Source organism: Penicillium longicatenatum (genome assembly GCF_028827895.1).
Source record: "Penicillium longicatenatum strain IBT 33135 chromosome Unknown contig_4_segment0_segment0, whole genome shotgun sequence".
Lineage (NCBI taxonomy): Eukaryota > Fungi > Ascomycota > Eurotiomycetes > Eurotiales > Aspergillaceae > Penicillium > Penicillium longicatenatum.
This window is the reverse complement of record NW_026643122.1, coordinates 3,491,159-3,509,120: the sequence shown is the minus strand read 5'-3', so window position 1 is coordinate 3,509,120 and position 17,962 is coordinate 3,491,159. Positions and strand designations below refer to the sequence as shown.

The following is a 17,962-nucleotide window of genomic DNA, read 5'->3' as shown; positions in this document are numbered from 1 at the left end:
GAAATTGGAGGGGAATCAAAGTGCAGAATTGCCATTGGGGTGGTACTGCAGGTCTCTTTATACACAGAAATCGCTCTTGCACAGGAGCCCAATTTCATACAGCGCAAAGGATCCCATACAGGTCCTGCAATCCAAGTTGCGGAGACTGCGGCACACGTCACCCCAATCTCGATTTCACAGCCAAGGCATACGGTGCCGACAACACCAAGCCACGCCATCGTTGCCTAAACGAGCCATCCACCGGAGTCAAATGCAGATGCGGGATTTTCGCTATTGGCCCATGACTCTGAAATGCATGGTTTTTAGTTAGTCCAGCTGGGCAGCGGATCCGGAGAGACCGGCATTGACAACTATCGACCGCCAAGAGGCTCGAGAGCAAACAGACCCAGGCAAACCTAAGACACTAAGGGGGACTAGGGGATGTAACGTCGGAGAACGACAGATGGATAGAGAGTCCCATTGGCGAGGAGGCAAATGCGTTCCCATGCCAGAGCGAAAAATATCGGCGAAGCGAGAGACGTTGGGCGAGAAAGGCTCCAGAAAGAAGGCAGCGTGTATAGTTCCGTACCATACTGAAGCATGGACTCGCAGCGAAAAGAAAATAGCATGCGTCGAATCACGCAAGAGGGCCGAATATTGGGTCAGCCCAGTGGTCCAAGTCCTCGGCGACTGAATCGTGTCGCAGCCGACGCTCGCTGGGACGGGTTGAGCGGCGGGCTGAGCGGCATATCCGGCGAAATCCGAAGGAAATGCAAAGGACTATGCGCGGGGCTGAGCGGAGGGTCGCTAAAGTCAGTGGGGGCGAGAAAAAAAAAGGGGGAGGGGGGGGAAGGAAAAGGGGGAGGAAAAGAAGTGAAAGTGCGTAGGGAAGCTGGGGAGAAGGCGAGTGGTTTTTATAGATGGATGGCAGAAGGTCACGGCGGTAAAAGCGGCCAGGGTGGCGCTAAGCCCGAACTGGAACGACACTACGGGCGCCATGCCCGAACGGGTAGGGGGATGGCGCAGCCGGGCAGGCGGTCGGGGAGGGCGAAACCGCCAGGCAATAGGAGCCGTTTACGGCGCCCCCGCCTGCCGTCGTGTGGAATACTAAAGAAACCATAGGAATAGATCATAATAGACTTCGTCATAAAACTACTAGAATTAGAAGGAAACGATATAGTTATAGTTATCGTAGATAAACTAACTAAATATATATACATAATCCTCGATAACAAGTCGGACTTACCAAATGGCTGCCTTTTTCGGCGTCGACTGACGCCTTTTTCGGCCCCCTTTTGGTAACACGTGACGGTGCTCTCGCGACACGCCCACACCCCATCTACGACCACGCACCAGCCAGACCCACTCGGAAGCAACTCCCCCCACCCCCCCTGCAAGTTCTGTTTCAGTGACTGCATCGTGGAGAGGCCAGTGGGCTCGGCGTTAGCTGAAGGCGCCAAAATGGCTTTTCTGTCACAGCACCCAGTCACCACGTTGTCTGCCTACCATGGCCCCTTTTCCAGTCCTATATTCTCTTCGATCCCCCGGCTCCCTCGATCGCGAGTCCTTCTCCGCTCCTCAACCCTCACCGCGGCCTATTCTCTTCTGTCTTCGTGCTTCCTTGTCCTATTGTTCCTGCTCACTCAGCCCTGAGTGCATTATCTTAAAACAAGTTGCCTAGCAATCTCTTCGGGAGCTAATTGCCGCTTCGCCATATTGCGGTCTTGTAGTCTCGGTTCTCCTCCGCAGCCTTCGACGATGAAACGTTCTAGACGCCCGGATAATAAAGAGATAGAAAGCGACTCTGGCGAGGATGACACAAGTGTGACTACTCCTAGCGACTCACAACAGGATGATACGGCGTATGAGACGGATCTCACAGAGCTGGAGGACCCGCCCAACGCACGACGAAAACGTCTCCGATCGGACGAGAATCTTTCCCTGGAGCCAGATGTCTCTTGTGATGTTGGAAGATTATACGACGACCCGCTGGATGAAGGTGGAGTGGATCTTTCGGAGATTCCCGAGGATTTCGATAAAGCGCTAGGTACCATCGAACGACGAGAGCGGATTGAAAGCCGGTGGAAAAGGTGAGTGAACATCGAGATCTATCGCGTTTCATGCCCTAATGCAGGCTTAGGTACTGTGCCAGCCAAGTGCGAAGCAGGCCGAACGAGCAAAGATGGCATGAGGTCGAGGAGGCGCTATGCCAGGCGTCGAATAACGATATGTATCGGTTCCTACGCTGGTGTCTCCAACTCGAGCGAGGCGAAGACGGTCGACATATAAAAGGCATCCAAAAAGCTAGCACTCTCGAGACCGATTGGAAAAACCTTCGCCTTTACTATCAGAAGCTAACCAAGATTACAATCAATGATGAAGATGGCTCAGAGATACGAAGGGTCGGTGTGCCTCGAATGTCCCTTCAGCTTGATTATTTTGACTGAACATCATTTGCAGGGTATGAAGTGGCTGGTCAAAGAGTTTGATTTGGACACGCAGCCCGGAAAGAAGACACCGGTCTATATTGAGGATATTGGCCCGTTTAATGAAACGATTTTATCGACACAGGAGAAAAAGTTCCATCTGGGATTCCAACGTATCCAAGTGTGTTTGTTTAACTCTCTCGGTATCTTTACGGTGCACCGAAGAAGCGCCATATTGAGCCTGCAGTTCAAAGACTTGCAGATCTCTCTTCAAAAGGATCCTCGTGGGGGCCCACCCGTGCCTATGATCGAACTTACTCCCGAGGGGACCAAAAAATTCCTCGGTCTGACTAAACTGTACGGCGAGCCCCATTTCTAACTTTCCCTCAATTCCTCAATAGTCTCTGGATATATTACCTCCTGGGATCCTCCTTATCTTTGGAATACTGGCCTGGGCTGTGTAGCTAATAAATCAGCAGAACTACATTTGCACTCCCCGAGATCATTTATGGGCCCTCTCTGGTGATATGCCCGCACACGTTGCTTTTTGGCATCCTGTTTCACGCACGGGCGTTCCGGAATCAGGGGCTGACCTCGAAAGCTCAACTGCGGAAGCTCTTTATCAGCAAAGGCTGCGAACAGCTTCTGGTGCCTTTAGACCCGAAAAAGTCCGATTGGTATATCTTTTGCAAAACGGAGTTGGTCAAGGGCGTCCCGACCATTCAGCGGACTAAGCAGATGCCCAAGTCGACAATTTCCACCTTGCTGGTTACGTTTGGCGAGATTCGTGGGTGGAAAGGGGCGTTTCACGCCCATCAATTCCGATATGGAAGTGGCAAAGTGCTCAACGAGAGTGGTAAGTTCGTTCTTGGATAATGTGAATTTTACAATGTTTGGTGGCTGATGGCTTCCGCAGGGTGGGTGAGTAAGGAGCAACATCAGTTGATTATGAAGCATGCCAGCCCCCGCACCTTTCTCAACCATTATCATCCTCTGCAAATCGACACCGATATGATCCGGGTTATCTGTGGCCTCGACCCAGACGTGGAACTGATGCGAGCCGTCACGCGGCAAAGCCGTTGGCGAGACACAAGACGTCCACGCTACTTGACTGATCAACAAAGGGCAGAGGTCGAAGACCATCCCGAGCTAGAAGTAGCCCGGTGCAATCTAAGTAAGATCCGCGCGCAATATGAGGAGACTCAGGAACCTGGCCTGCTTCCTCGACTTCAGCATCGGGAGAAGGAGGTGAGAAACACGCGAAAAAGGTTGCATCGGAGCTTACGACATCAGATTCGAGAGAAATTTGATGAGGAGCAAGCCTTTTTGGACATCGAGGCGCAGCTTTCGGGTGCTGCGGTCAAGGAAGAGAGCGAGGCCAAGTTGTTCTTGGAGGACACTATGCACCCCCTTCAGTTGCATCTTGTACAAAGTCTTCTTTCCTACCCAGTTTCCAACTCGTTGGAGGATGAGTGGCATCGGCGCGATTCAGGTACTGCAGCCGTCATGCAGTATTGTGATGTCCTGGAAGGAGGTCCGTTGAGGGGCCGGCCCAAGCAGAAAGCTCTTAATTCTGCTCCGCTGCCTGAGCCGATAACTCAGCCGAAGGATCAGCAGACCAGAAGTGATATCGATCCACGCAAGGTACATGTCTCTGACCGTGACAAACCGTTACGTGCTACAAGGGAATATCTTGAAACCGCTAAGCAGCCAGAGGCATGCTTCCAATGCTTTGCGAGTGAAGGGCTCCCAGACAAGGTTCGTTTTCAGATGTTCCATGACCCTGGATGCGTTACGCGCCACTTCGATGCCATTCACCTTAAAGAAGAACCACTCAAATGCAACTGGTGTGAAGTAGCATTATTGCATCAAATGGCGTTTCAGCGCCATGCTTTTGACGTGCATCGTGTGCGAAGTCGCCGGCGTTGTCCGGATCCGACGCAAGAGGTTCAAAGAAAAGATGAAGCGGGTTTCGATCCACTGAAACGCAACTGAAAGGTAGCTAAGTGCAGGGGTCTTCTCTGGATAAACGTGGACATGCAGCGCATAGAATACCTTGGACTAGCCCCCCACGATACAAAGAGACAGAAGAAACTTCCGAGAAAAAGGACATTAATACTATTGGCAATCTTGGTTCGCTTAGTTATATATCGCTGATACCTCAGAAGCGTAGTAGTTATACGGCCTTCTTAAAATAAGACGCCATCAAGCACATTCAAAAGTCCCGATAGGGTGACTACTAACTTTGACTTGTTTTCTTGGGCTACATCGACGCTGTCTCTACGTCCCACTCCAGCGGTATCCACGTCCTCTAAGAGAAAAATGCAATACGGCGGGAGCTCAGCAAAAAGTCTCATCAGCGTACTATCTAGGATATTTAATAATTGAAGCGTATAAATATCCAGTTTATGCTTCCCCGCGAGCGATAGACTAAAGCTAGATTTCCCCGTTCCAGGAGGTCCAAAGAGAAGATAGCCTCGTTATACGGAATGTCCCTTTCTACGTACCAGTCTTGTATATCTTAGTCGGGAAATTCGTCCATATCTCTTAAAATATCATTCTTTACCTACTTATCCATGATGACTATGGAGATGGGTCGGACGGATCTTAGTCTAGCTTTCTTCCACTCGCCTTCGCGGTGCTCAAAGACAGAGATCTTTTTCTAGGTACCCTTAAGATACTTTTCTCGGCACTCTTCAATTAGGCTTTTCAGAATATTGGCATTGAGACCAATGGAGGAGATATGGAGATTCTCTCGATGCTCTTTAACAGCACAGTGGAGGACGAGTAAATGTCCTTTATACCAGAAAAGAAATGAACCATTCCAAGGAGAAAAAGTCAGCGGCTTTTTCTCTATTAGATAGAGGTTGTTTGTACGCTGTGTTAATCTCACGCGAGCAATTGATGAATGGGCATTGTGGATAAATAGTTGATCAGCTATCAGCTATCCAATTAACTAACATGTCGTATGCTTCGTCGTAGTATGAGACATAAATTGTCGAGGCTTCAGACTGTCAGACTCATCTCATTGTACCGGGAGGCATACGAACTAAAGTAATTCCTCACTAGATCCCAAACGTAGCGGGAAATATAGCGGGCGAAGAGGACAAGCATTTCCAAAGTACAAAGCAGCCCAGTGTAGCTGTCCAGGTTACCGGCAAGCAGTTGCTGTGCTGAGGCAGAGATGATACTGAACCCGGGAAAGAGGACATCTATAAGAGATATCTGGGAAGGGCTGTGGTAAGGACCATCTCCGATGGCGGCGTTCATTGTGTATAAGCCGAGGGGCAAATAGAATATGATGAGAAAGAGTTGAGAACGATCAGAAACGAATGTGTTTGGAACAAGGCAGAAACAAGATCACGACCATCTGGGAACATCATGCTTCTTATATGTCAGATATTCGCTACGACGGAGCTGGAATTTGTGAGTCCCCGCCCCAAAATACAAAGCGGTATGCAGTATGCAGGCGAGAAGGTCTCGAGCCTTTACTTTGTTGGAGATGCATTCAAGATATGATGCTAAAAATGCAAAGTTGTATGACTAATCTTCTGAAAAAGCAATAGTTATGCTGTAAGATAATAAACTAACCAGAAATGATTAGTTAGATAAGCAATCAAGTTAAGTTACGTATACCTTAGTTGCCTAGATTACCCCGCTCAAGTAAGATAAAGAGAAGTAATGGCCATTTTTCTGTCTCAACCCCTCGTCAAATGCAAAAAGCGCCATGTCTAACTCCCCAGTGAGATTCTGACAAGATACCATGCGCTGCTCCAGACGCCGCTGAGGATTCTCCAAATGAGAGTGGAGAAATAACTGAAGCGGTTTTCCAAAATTTCGCCCAACAGCTCGAAGTTGCATGGACTCGAAAGAAATTGAACGGGCTGACATCCAGCCAGCCACTTCCTAAAAGCCTTATCTTACTGGATAGATTAAATGATTGGGTATTGTCAATTAGCCTATGGTTACAGGCTACGTATGGTTTTACGTATGCTAATGCCACCTAGCGACCGCGAACTGTCAGCACTAAGCTTAGCTCCTAGGTAGCAAACAGGCACACCGAGCCGATGAAAATGATAGAGAACATTAATCACCCTTTTAAGTCGTGAAGCAAACCGTCGACACCGTGAAAGGCAGCTCGCATGAACGAATATATCCATATATATTGATATCAGACCGGTTCTTGAGCCACCATGCCTGTCTACCCCTATCCAAAGCTTCCGTCTAAGGGGACCACTACCCGCATGATTCGCCTTTTACCTCAAAAGGAAAAGAAGACCCATATCGATTGCGAGCTGTTTACCTATGACCTATCAGATACGGCTGATCGAAAACACCGGTATGAGGCGCTTTCATACGTATGGGGTAGTGGTATGAAACCCCACTCGATTCGTTTGAATGGCTGCGAATTCCCGGTGACAGAAAACCTCCACGCAGCTCTCTCCCAGCTTCGCGATGTCAACTTTGAGAGAATACTATGGGTCGATGCGATCTGCATCAACCAGGAGAACGATGAGGAGAGAGCCCAGCAGATCCAGATCATGCGCACCATCTACGGGCAAGCCAAGTGTGTCATCGTCTGGCTCGGAGAGGCCGCGAACGGTGGCGACCAGGCGCTTGAGAGCATTCGCCAACTGGCAGAACATAATGAGCTAGAGGAAAGAGTGGCTAGTGCGCAGACACTGGAAACGAGCTATGATTTTTGTCGGCCATTGCTACAGCGGGATTGGTTTCGCCGGATCTGGGTAAGGTGGAGCGTGAGTCTCTGCAGAAATCATTAACTGATCAAAGACACAGGTGCTTCAGGAGGTCGGGCTAGCGAGATGTGTCTGCATCGTGTGTGGTCCCATCGAAGTCAACGGATATGCATTCTGTGAAGGCCTCGGCCGATTACCGCTTCCTGTTTCTGCGTGGGAGCGGATGCGTCCTGTCATCCATCTTATCAGAGGGGCCATCTTTCGGCCACAGTATCAGCTGCATTCTCGCGGAGACTACTCAGTCGGTCAACTGATGGACATGTATCGCTTCCATGATGCCACCGTACCGCATGACAAGCTCTATGCGTTACTGGGTCTGTGTTCCGATGACCCCAATGCACCTGGTTTGAAGCCCAACTATCGCCTTCCGTGGCATGAAGTCTTTGCGCAGGTCGTTGCCTACATCCTCTCACGAGATTGTGCCGTGGAGACCTGGCCCGAACAAGATACAGCGGTCATCAAGGGACAGGGGTGCATTTTGGGTCAGATTGAGGGAGTCGAAGACGGCAGCTCCGACAATGGCCAACAACGCATTGATGTCTTCTTTACCAAAGCGGGCCAGGAAATGGGTTATGAAAGTAGGTGGGGATCGCACTGGGTTGTCCAAGCTTCTCCGGTCTCGATCCAAAAAGGCGATATCGTCGTCCTTTTGCGAGGAGCGGCAATGCCCAGCATCATGAGGGTCTGCAGGGACCACTTTACGATCATCATTATCGCCGCGAAACCTCTACAGAGGAAAGACTTGGGGAATCAGGAACCAGACGATCCCCCGGGCACACGTGTCCTGGAGCATCCTTTGCATCACCTGCTTCTTACATGGGAGTTAGCTCCCCCGGGCCAGGCAAAGACAGCGGCCAAGACCTCTCTGACAAAGTTGCCGAGTACCGAGAAGAGCGTTTGAAAGAGGCAAACCGAACATATGATATGACTCCCGCTATAGAAGAGATCGCCCTCGAGGTATTGAAGGTGAAAGATTCCCCTGGCTCAGCAATGGAACGCTTACTTCTTCAAATCGCATCCCACACCCCGATTACTGAGAATGTGGTGAAGGCGGTAGCAGGGACTACTGCGGGTTATGCGTCCGACATCATGGATAGCTTCTTCAAATACCGCGGAGAGAGCCTATCGATTTCTGAAGAGGTAGTGAAGGCAGTAGCAGGGAATACTGGAAATCATGCTCTTGAGATGTTCAAGCTCTTACTCCGGTATCGAGGGGATCGTCTGTCAATCTCCGAAAAAGTGGCCAAAGCAGCGGTAGCGAACAAAGGACCTGGGGCACCAAGGATTGTCGAACTCCTACTTCGGGACCAACAGGACCTATGTATCTCTGAGGAGGTGGTCAAGGCAGCAGCAGGGAACCTTGGAACGCATGGGCTGGAAATTATGGAGCTTCTCTTCCAATACCGAGGGGTTGATATCCCAATGTCTGAAGATGTCGTCAAAGCAGCAGTCTCGGAGGAGAACAGAAAGTACGGACCTGAATTACTTAACGTCCTTTTCCAGCACCATGGAGACCGGCTGCCTGTGCCAGAAAGCGTGGTCATGGCAGCAGCAGGAAACACAAATTTTCACGTCGATGAGATTTTTGAGATCCTCTTTCGATATCGGGGAGACAACCTGCCAATGTCTGACAATATGGTCAACGCCATATTAGGGTTAAATAACCGTCAAAGCCCTGACATCATGAGAGTTATTCTTCAGCACCGGCAAGACAGCTTAACAATCTCGGAAGACATGATGAAGGTGGTAGCAGGGAAAGAACTTTATGGAGCAGGATTGATGATGTTCTTCCTCGAAAGCCAAGGAGACAGCTTACCAATCTCTGAAGCCGTCGTTAGGGCCGCTGCAGAGAACACCAGCTATGATGCCCATGAGATCATGGATGTTCTTCTTCGTTATCGGGGAGATCGTCTCTCAATTCCGGAAGATATGGTCCAGTTACTCTTACGGAGTCATGAGAGTAATGCAGTTACAAAATTGGACGTCATCTTTCAGCACCGAGGGCGGAGTCTTTTAGTCTCTGAAGAGTTAGTTAAGACCGCGGCCGGAAATACCGGCTATAATGGACACAAGATCATGGATGTCGTTCTTCGACACCGTGGAAAGGACCTGCCCATCTCTGAAGCGGCGGTCGAGGCAGCTGCAGCAAATACTGGAAGAGCTGGTCCTGCAATTATCAAGCTCCTGTTTCAACACCAAGGAGAAAGCCTACCAATTACCGAGGCTATAGTGAAGGCAGCCGCAGGGAACCCTGAAAGAGGTGGTCCTGCAATTATCGAGCTCCTGTTTCAACACCAAGGAGAAAGCCTACCGATTACCGAGGCTATAGTGAAGGCAGCCGCAGGGAACACTGGTTTCAATCAGGGCAAGATTATGGATGCTCTCTTACGACACCGGGGAGAAAGCGTACCGATCTCTGAAGACGTGGTCAAGGCCACCATTATGAACCCAAGCCCTAACAGCGTCAATAATATGAAAATCCTTCTTCAGCATCGGGGAGACAGCCTACCAATCTCTGAAGATGTCGCCAAGTTGGCCGCAGGAACTGAACCGTATCATGGGCTACTAATTTTCGAGCTTTTCCTCAAGCATCTAGGGGACAGAGTACCTATCACCGAGGATGTGATCAAAGCAGCTGAATCATCAGAGATCATAGATTTCGTCTGTGGCTTTATGCAGCTCTTCTTGCGGTACCGCGGCGAGAGCATACGGCCTCTCTTGAAATCAGTGGTCACGTACCCTTCGGCACGTTGGACGCTAGGCTGAATAATATATTCACCGAGTAACAGTAGTATTGATGTGAGATGCACGCCCTTCTAAACTCATCTCTTGTGTGAAACACGTTTTTTGTTCCAGCCCAGTGGCTCTATCAGCCAAACCAATCCCAATAGTTACGTGTTCTACGTTCCGGATACCATACATTTCTGGAAATGAAAACTAGATAACTATACTTTCTACCAAGCCCTACTCCTATACTCTAATCTTGATATGGTCAATATTGTTTTTTGTGGAAACACCATGCCGCTTTTGAACGACGCCTTCCTCCAGGTGGCGTCGACGTTGGCGATAGTATTCAGGGCTACGTATCTGCTTCTTTTTTCTCTTCGAACCGCTGGCAATAGACATAATCCTAGATACCAAGATGGCCTGTAGAGACGGACATGAAGGGAGAAGCGAAAATGACCAGGAATAGCAAAAAGTGCGATGGTACAGACCGTCACTCCGAGGAAGTTGGAAAGTAGCCAGGCGCAAAGTTTCTCTTTAGATCGAAGGAGATTGGATGAAGACAAGAGTCAGCAGGGGAGTGAGTCCCTTATATATTCGAGAATCGGTTGTACTACGGACTATGCCCTTGGTAAGAGCGTATTCTAGTTTTACATTAAGCGGCTACAAGCGGAGAACACATAGGACAACCTCTCACGTCATTTCTAATCGTTTACCCTGAGCATAGTGGATGGGGGGTGAGCAACCCACCAAGTACTCAAGGAGTACCCCCTGAGTGGCCCTGAGCAGTCATTGAGCAGTCCCTGAGTACTCCCTGAGCAGACCGGAAAAGTGGGCCAACCCGTATCACGTGCCTCAATGATGACTCAGCCTCCGGTAAAAGGGGCGCCAAAAACGGCGTCCCAGGTAGCCATTTTCAGCGCCCAATTTACCGTCAACTAGCGTTGGGATGTAATAAAATGCAATTATACAAGGCACTAAAGAAGATAATCAACGCTCACAAAGAATCACATATGTGGTTGAGCAGGCGGCAACTGAGTTGAATGTTCGCTTCCAACAATGAGATAAAATTGGAACAACGCAAGAGACTCTTTAGGTGCAATGATACATAGTGAATCATTAGTTCATCTATGGCACCTATCCGATCGGAAAGCTTCAAAAGCTCGACAACCGCATCCACGTCTTGCAAATCAAATGGGATTTCTGAGAGAGTCCACCAAAGCTTATGCAAGCTCACATATTCAAGTCGGTCTAACCCGTGTCTCAAAGCGAAGATATGTAAACGAGCATGCATGAGGAGTGTTTCAGGATGTTTGCACAGGTAGTCTCCATCTCCACAATGCGGCAAAGATATTGAATTCTCAGGCATCTCCTCGACATCTTTGTGACTGGCAAAATGATTTTCTTTCAATGGAAGTAGATCCTGTGAGGCAGTATGGATTCCATTTTTGCATTCAACATGACTCGATTCATGGGCTGCTGGTACAAGGACAGAGTAGTCTCCGGTATGAAGGTACTGGAGGATATGGCCGAAAATATCCTCAACGTCGTCGTCAATGGCGTAGATAAAACCGGGCGAGTTTCTGTACCCAAACCGGAGGCGTTCGATTATCCCGCTGGGCGCAAAGAATTTTTTCCCATTTGGGCCAACCTCTATGGATGCGAGGGGGGAAACAAAATGACTAGAATGTCAGACAACGCTTCAATGAAAAGAAATGGGCACACACTCTGGCCGTAATTCAATCATCATGTAATACAATGTCAGATTAACACTTCGATTCGCGAAATTATATACAAGAACATGGGAAGTGCTGGTTTTAAATATTTGATTGATCTTGAGGCAGCTTCAATGTGATTGGTTCAGGAGGCTGACTCAACGTACTGGACGGGTACCCCCACGATTTTGATGTGTCTTTCGTGGTCTCAGATCTTTTAGTCCATCTACTAGACAGTTCGTGATCGTCGTCAGTCAGGCCAGCGGGCAGTATCTTAGATTCATCCAATTAGTAGATTTGCTCTGGGAAAGGGACTCACTTATGATTGTTTTCAATATCATGGAGTAGAGAATTTAGTGTATCACAAAGGGAAAGCTTCTAGGCTCGATTAACTTGTGGTTATTGACAATGAGAGTTAGATCACTTAAAATTCTATTCCACGGGCAAGAGTCTGAGTATTTGGGCCCTGTATAGATTTACAAAGAGCGTTCTGTGGCCTCTATGGTCCACGGGCCGGAATATACACATGGCCAAGGATTTTGGGCTCGTCATGTATTAGATCCGTGGAACCAAGTCCAGGGGGGATTTGAATCTAGAGATGCAGGTCCGCGGTTGAAAGTCTGTAGTGGGAAGGCTTTGGCTGTAAGACCTGTGACCCGAAACAGTTGATTCGAAGCTATGGTTTGGAAGCTTGGGACTTGGATCCACTTTGGACCTAGGTCCACAGCTTTAGGTCTCCCAAGGCTTTAGATCTGTCAACTGGCGGCCTGTACGGCTGAGTAACCATAGGGGCCACAGGTCTGCTGACTACAGTCTATACAGAACACAAATCTTTGGATCTTAAGATTCATACATTGCTCAAGTCCGTTGCTTGCGTTTCGACGGCTGATCATCGCCATCGCCCACTTGGAGTGCCCGTGTAATTGAATCCACCGTCTCCTCACTTACAGCCATATCGTCGCCGAATGTCATAAAAATCGTGTTCGTGCCATCCTCAATTGCCGCATCGAAGCACTGCCCAGGGGGTACCTGCCGTAAATTCCGGTCGTAATAGGTTGCCTGGTGTGCTCGCGCCTGCTTGGCTGCCATTCGCTCCACCGGAGACGAGTCCGATGGGTCAACCACTACTTCGTGAACTAAGCGATTCCACTCACCGTTTTCATCACGTGCACGGAACGTGATTGTTACCGCAGAGCGCGTGGTCGTGTCGTTTGCTCCTTCGCCTCGTCCCGAAGACTTATCTTCTTCCTCAAACGGTCTTTCTGCGCCGGCTTTTTCCTTTTGTGAGCGCGTGTCAGTCTGCGTGGAGAATTCTTCTGGTGGTGGTGGTGGTGGTGATGACAATGAGGGGTGCTGATCGGTAGAGCTCGGCAATTCTGGCTGTGGGTCAAACTCGACTGAGCCTACTGTCTCTTCTAGCATTTGCTGGCCGTCTTGAGTCTGGCCAGTTGGACTGGCAATGGGTCGTGAGCTTTGTTCTTCATTCGTTGCCGACGGAGAACGATGCTGTGCCTCGAGGAAATTAATCTGAGTAATATGTCTCTGTTCCCGGGCAGCCGGATGCAACAGTGCATTTATATCCTGCTCCAGAGTCTCCTGGGGCGAGATGGCCGGTTTTCGGGTTCTTTGGCGCCGCTGTGTCTGGTCGTATGGTTTGAACTTGGCCTTCTCTCGTAATGCCGTGCTTTTTCTGCCCAAAACCCTAGAGGGACCCGATATAATATTCGAAGGCCCATGTCCCTCTAAAATGTTCAGCGCTCTTTGAACTTCCGCAGCTGGAGAATGTTGCGCCGCTGTTTCTGTCGCCTCGTCATCTTGTTCGCTTGTATTCTCTTCCAAACTGGCATCTTCCCAAATACTCTCTTCACTCCTTCCTTGCGGCTGCTCGCCCTCAAATGCTAACTCGGCGTGATTTTCTGATTCTTCATTTTCACCTATTATCTCCCGATTTCCGAATGTCCCTGATTCGGTCTCGGCTATCGGTTCCAATGTCTCGTTTATACCGCTTTCTTCCGAATCAAAATGCCCATTTTCGCTTTCAGGAAAGTTTCTGGAAGAAGATGTTGAATAACGGCTGGCACGTGAGGATTGGTGCTTTCGTTGCTCTCGTTGCTGTCGCCTCCGTAACTTCTTAGCTCGTTTCTCCACTCGTTTCTGCCGACGTTGCTCTCGGCGTGCAATTTTCACGCGCTGCCGTTCCAAGCTGCTTTCCTGTTCGGCTCCTGAGCTCTCTGCCTCTATATCATCTATCCCTTCATCTTGCGGCGATCGATCGCTCGGGACAAAGAGTGGAGACATCGGCACGTCAGGATTTGGAGATACACCTGTAAGATTCCCATTCACACTGGGCATTGACAGTTGGCTAAAGAAGGTAAAATAGACACTTCTCCTCACCAAAGTGGAGGTAGCCTTCCGTTCCCTTTGGAAGGAATCGCCATGGAGTTGGTCGATGAAAAGAAACGGACAGTCTTGCAATTGTGCTTGGATTTGCGGATGTCCACACCGAGATTCTTTTTTGGTTTCTCTTCCACCAACGCTGTGCCCTGGAAGCGGATGGTCAAGTGGGATAGCCCTCAAGAAGCACTCAGTCACTTTGTTGATTAGGGTTTCTACTTCTCTCTCATTATACCGATAACGATCTGGTCGACGGGCTCTCAAAAGAGCCTCTTGCGCGATTTTCCGATCTGGCGACTGCTGGATGAGCTGCTCGATTTGTGGCGATTGAAAGCCGAGCCTCTTTGCGAGTATAGCCATGTCGTACAGTACCATAGGCTCTACCGCCTCACGATTTGCCTTCGCTGTAGGGTCTTTCTTCTGTGGCACTTTGGACAAATTGGGGTAATGACGCATCGCATAAAGCCAGAGCTGCCGATAACCAAGTTCTGCAGGGTCTCCCTGTGAATGCGAATAATATCGAAACCCAGTTTCGGATGTTTGTATCAAGAACTGCTCATGGGTAGGATTGTGGGTCGAATAAGCCGCACGTATAGCGCCTCTGATCGTCGGGAAAGATCTGGAAGGTGTGATAAGTCGTTTCATGCAGTTTGCGCATGACTCCAGATACCAGAGATCTTTGAAAAATGTATACAGAGATGGAATGATTCGATCTGTCTTTTTCAATCGTTTCCAAATCGATGACCGTTCTGAGTCTGTGAAATTTGAAAAGACTTCACCACTATGTACAATGCCTTTCACGGTGGTTCTATCCTTCGAGGAGACTCCAGGCGCCAGGAGTTGCAATGTGTCCACGGTATGAGTGTCAATTCTAAGCATTTTAGCACGATCGTGCCCCACGAGTGTAGACCAGAATTGCAGTAACTGATTTAACGCGTGAACCATCTCCTACGAACATCATTAGCATGTCTTTTGATTCAAAGCTAGATGATCTTACCTCGTCACAGCAAATAGCCAACGCATGAGGAAGAGACCCAATTTGCATTCCGTGTATCAGCAACGATGGCAGTGCGAGTAACGAGTCAAAAGCAGCTCGAACACTTGGATGAGACTCCAGTCCGCGAAGCCGCCTTGTTTTGTTGTCTGAGAGCCGCGCCAACCATCGATTCTCGAAGTGTGCGTTTGCTTGATTCCGATATTGGCGGACTTTGACGTAAATTTCGCCATCGCTCGGAACCCTCTCGTTCGAATATTCGTCAACGAGGCTAGTTTGAAGATTCGGACTAATGTCTTGGGGCTGTCAAGAGGGGCTTTGTATGGAACGATTTGTGGATTTCTGGCTTACCATCCAGATACAGGTCAACAGTCCACCACTGATCGATCGATGGTAGAAACAGTTCTCCAGCCTTCAATCGGTGTTGGCCATGAAGACACTTTATGGCACCAGCGGAGAAATGGAGATGTGGGAAGCGACTCGGTTGATCGGTCAGCAAGTCGGCGGTGTTTATCCCTGCTGCTTGAAGAGCCTCGTGGAGATGCTGGATTGACACAACAGCACTCACGTGGTTGTGGACATCAAGCCTTCGACAACCTTCCTTGTCAAATATTTCACAAAGTCTTCCCACATTCTTCTCACTTATATGTCGCGAGACTGATGGATGGGAAGTAATCTGATTGATGTTAATCTTGGCCGTCCCTTGGTATTTCCGACACCTTTCTGTCAGAACCTGCAGCTCAGGATCCGTGTACATAAAATTATTCATTGTCAGTAATGAAGCAGAATTGGTCATCTGCAGAGCAGGAGAGTGTTATTTACATTTAATAGTACTTGCCTCATAGGACGAAGGGTCCACTTTATCTCTGCTGACTCAGCGTCTTGGTGACCAATGGAGTGCCGGCTGCAAGACCGAATATTTAATGAATTTCATAGATGCAATTGAATTATAAATAGCGCCCCCTTCGTCTCCAAACACCGTACTTCTACCTGAATCACTAAATCCAACCCAAATATGTCGATAAAAGACAAGCACTGTACCGAACTTGACTTTCAGAGCTACCAAGAATTGTTGGCGAGCAGTCCATCACCAGAGGCACCCTTGAGCAAACAGCAGCACCAGCTCAATGTGCCCGCCCAATCAAATTCTACTTCCAATCCAAAGAAAAGAGCCGCTTCCCCCAGCAGCAAAGATACACGGAAAATTGTGGGCGGAGCCCCAAGAAGCTTTGGCTTACCTCAGGTATGCGAAGAAGGAAAATCCCACCGGTTGATCGTCAGGGAAGAATCCCCCTGGGATACTTATCGTCGGACACTCAAGTGTACTCTGGCTGGCGATGTATTTATTGCAGCTCGCCGTTCAGGCCCGTCTACGGTGGTAGCCATTCGGAAGTATATTAATGGGGACGTGGCTAAAATGCGAAGAATGTATGACATTCTTGACCATGATAACGTATTGACAGCTCGAGAGTGCTTTGTCAATGAAGGAAGCATCTACGCCCTTGTCAATGACCTCCCGCTCACTTTGGAGCAACTTGTGGGGTGTCGCGCTCTCTACCCCACAGAAACGGAATTGGCTTCTATGGTTTGGCAGGTATGTGGCTCTTGACACCTCAGCTATCTAACATCGTGGCCTCATGAAAATACAGATTTTGTGTGGTCTGTGTTATCTCAACAATATTGGATTAGAACACCAGGATTTAACGTGTAGGAATATCCTTCTTGGCCTAGATGGCGTCGTCAAGATCGGTAGGTGCCAATCACCTCTCTCGCCATGGTTCTTCTAACTCCCCAAAGCCAGCTTGGAGATGTGTGTGGAATGTCCGCCGGGTCAAGCACAGATTTTATACATCAAAAAGCTTGCTTCTATGACCATGGAAATCATGCAAAAATTTGAGAAAGACGATGGAATGGTGGGAGTAGATGATGTGGAACGCTGGCCTGTTGACTCGGATTCCTTCGAGTTTCTTTCCGCCCTCTTGACAACGAAGTCCATTGAATCCCTGAAGGAGGTAATCAAATCACTAGCTCATGAGGGGTTAAATGCACAATTAACATTGGTTAGCAACCACTTGTCCGCCGAAAATCTCGATTAAAAGGAGAGTTGGTGCTTCTTGCGCGGTCTATTCTAGTCTCTGCGAGAATGTTCTATTCCTATGAGAGGTAATTGAGAACGACCTCTTCAAGCAATCGTTTCTTCAAGCAATCGTTACTATTGTTTCATTGCAAATTTCAAGTTTAGCACTGTGTCGGCAATCCTCAACCATGTCAAAAACTTGTCGACAAATACCCCAAGGGCGTGCCCAGATAGTTGAAATAGCAGTTCCATCACTTTTAGTTGGCTTGATAGATATAATTCACACGCTATTATAAGCACAGAATGCCTCACACAATGCTCATCTATTATCCCAAAAACGAAGTATTATGTCCAACTAGATCAATACTATGCTCTTGATACTGTGGCTCCAGGCGTTCTTCGACGACTACGCTAGCATGCCGGAAATGGCCGATTGCACTTTGTTCCCGAAATCCTACAGCCTCGACACATCCCTCAAGGAAATTATCGAACCCTTGCTCCGGGCTCTGTTCATACTTTCGCCAGTGACGCCTGATGAACGCCTTCAGCTCCGAGACAAACACCTCGATGGGATTTAAATCAGGCGAATAAGGTGGCAAATACATTAACTATACTCCAGCATCGGCACACATCTTTTTGATTTGGTCAGAATGGTGGAAGGATGCAGTGTCCATGATGATCACGGATTTCGGTTCCGGCCACCTTCCACGGTGCTGAAGGAGCTGCTCGATGAAATCTTCGAACACGGCCGAATCAGTTGAGCCTTAACATGCACGAGAAAGTATAACGCCGTCTTGTGCGTACGCAGGTAAGATCTAGTATCGCTGGTCACGATGAAATTTAGAGATCTATAGTGGCGTCTGGCCTAGCGGACACCACCTAGTGCGGCTGTAACT

The 17,962-nt window shown here is 48.8% G+C and overlaps 7 protein-coding genes across 7 annotated transcripts; 4 read left to right on the top strand and 3 right to left on the bottom strand.

Moving 5' to 3' along the window:
* Positions 1–1,737: 1,737 nt before the first annotated feature.
* N7484_008145 (DUF3435 domain-containing protein) lies at positions 1,738–4,400 on the top strand (the record flags this gene model as incomplete). The annotated part of the gene is made up of 5 exons (XM_057118532.1): positions 1,738–2,069; positions 2,120–2,381; positions 2,440–2,762; positions 2,885–3,261; positions 3,322–4,400. The coding sequence occupies 5 exons, from the start codon at positions 1,738–1,740 to the stop codon at positions 4,398–4,400; spliced, it is 2,373 nt and encodes a 790-aa protein (XP_056971567.1).
* A 194-nt stretch (positions 4,401–4,594) lies between these two features.
* On the bottom strand, positions 4,595–4,983 carry N7484_008144 (uncharacterized protein; the record flags this gene model as incomplete). The annotated part of the gene is made up of 2 exons (XM_057118531.1): positions 4,595–4,835; positions 4,976–4,983. 2 exons carry the CDS (start codon positions 4,981–4,983, stop codon positions 4,595–4,597), a joined length of 249 nt encoding a protein of 82 aa, XP_056971566.1.
* An 84-nt stretch (positions 4,984–5,067) lies between these two features.
* N7484_008143 (uncharacterized protein) lies at positions 5,068–5,675 on the bottom strand (the record flags this gene model as incomplete). The annotated part of the gene is given in 3 exon segments (XM_057118530.1): positions 5,068–5,349; positions 5,363–5,416; positions 5,472–5,675. The coding sequence occupies 3 exon segments, from the start codon at positions 5,673–5,675 to the stop codon at positions 5,068–5,070; spliced, it is 540 nt and encodes a 179-aa protein (XP_056971565.1).
* Positions 5,676–6,598: 923 nt separating this feature from the next.
* Positions 6,599–9,928, top strand: N7484_008142 (HET domain-containing protein; the record flags this gene model as incomplete). Its single annotated transcript, XM_057118529.1, has 3 exons — positions 6,599–7,150; positions 7,203–8,043; positions 8,103–9,928. The coding sequence occupies 3 exons, from the start codon at positions 6,599–6,601 to the stop codon at positions 9,926–9,928; spliced, it is 3,219 nt and encodes a 1,072-aa protein (XP_056971564.1).
* A 1,417-nt stretch (positions 9,929–11,345) lies between these two features.
* N7484_008141 (uncharacterized protein) lies at positions 11,346–11,624 on the top strand (the record flags this gene model as incomplete). Its single annotated transcript, XM_057118528.1, has 1 exon — positions 11,346–11,624. The coding sequence occupies one exon, from the start codon at positions 11,346–11,348 to the stop codon at positions 11,622–11,624; it is 279 nt and encodes a 92-aa protein (XP_056971563.1).
* Positions 11,625–12,459: 835 nt separating this feature from the next.
* N7484_008140 (DUF3723 domain-containing protein) lies at positions 12,460–15,758 on the bottom strand (the record flags this gene model as incomplete). The annotated part of the gene is made up of 3 exons (XM_057118527.1): positions 12,460–14,943; positions 14,993–15,285; positions 15,341–15,758. 3 exons carry the CDS (start codon positions 15,756–15,758, stop codon positions 12,460–12,462), a joined length of 3,195 nt encoding a protein of 1,064 aa, XP_056971562.1.
* Positions 15,759–16,004: 246 nt separating this feature from the next.
* N7484_008139 (uncharacterized protein) lies at positions 16,005–17,156 on the top strand (the record flags this gene model as incomplete). The annotated part of the gene is made up of 4 exons (XM_057118526.1): positions 16,005–16,583; positions 16,639–16,738; positions 16,787–17,001; positions 17,055–17,156. 4 exons carry the CDS (start codon positions 16,005–16,007, stop codon positions 17,154–17,156), a joined length of 996 nt encoding a protein of 331 aa, XP_056971561.1.
* Positions 17,157–17,962: the final 806 nt, after the last annotated feature.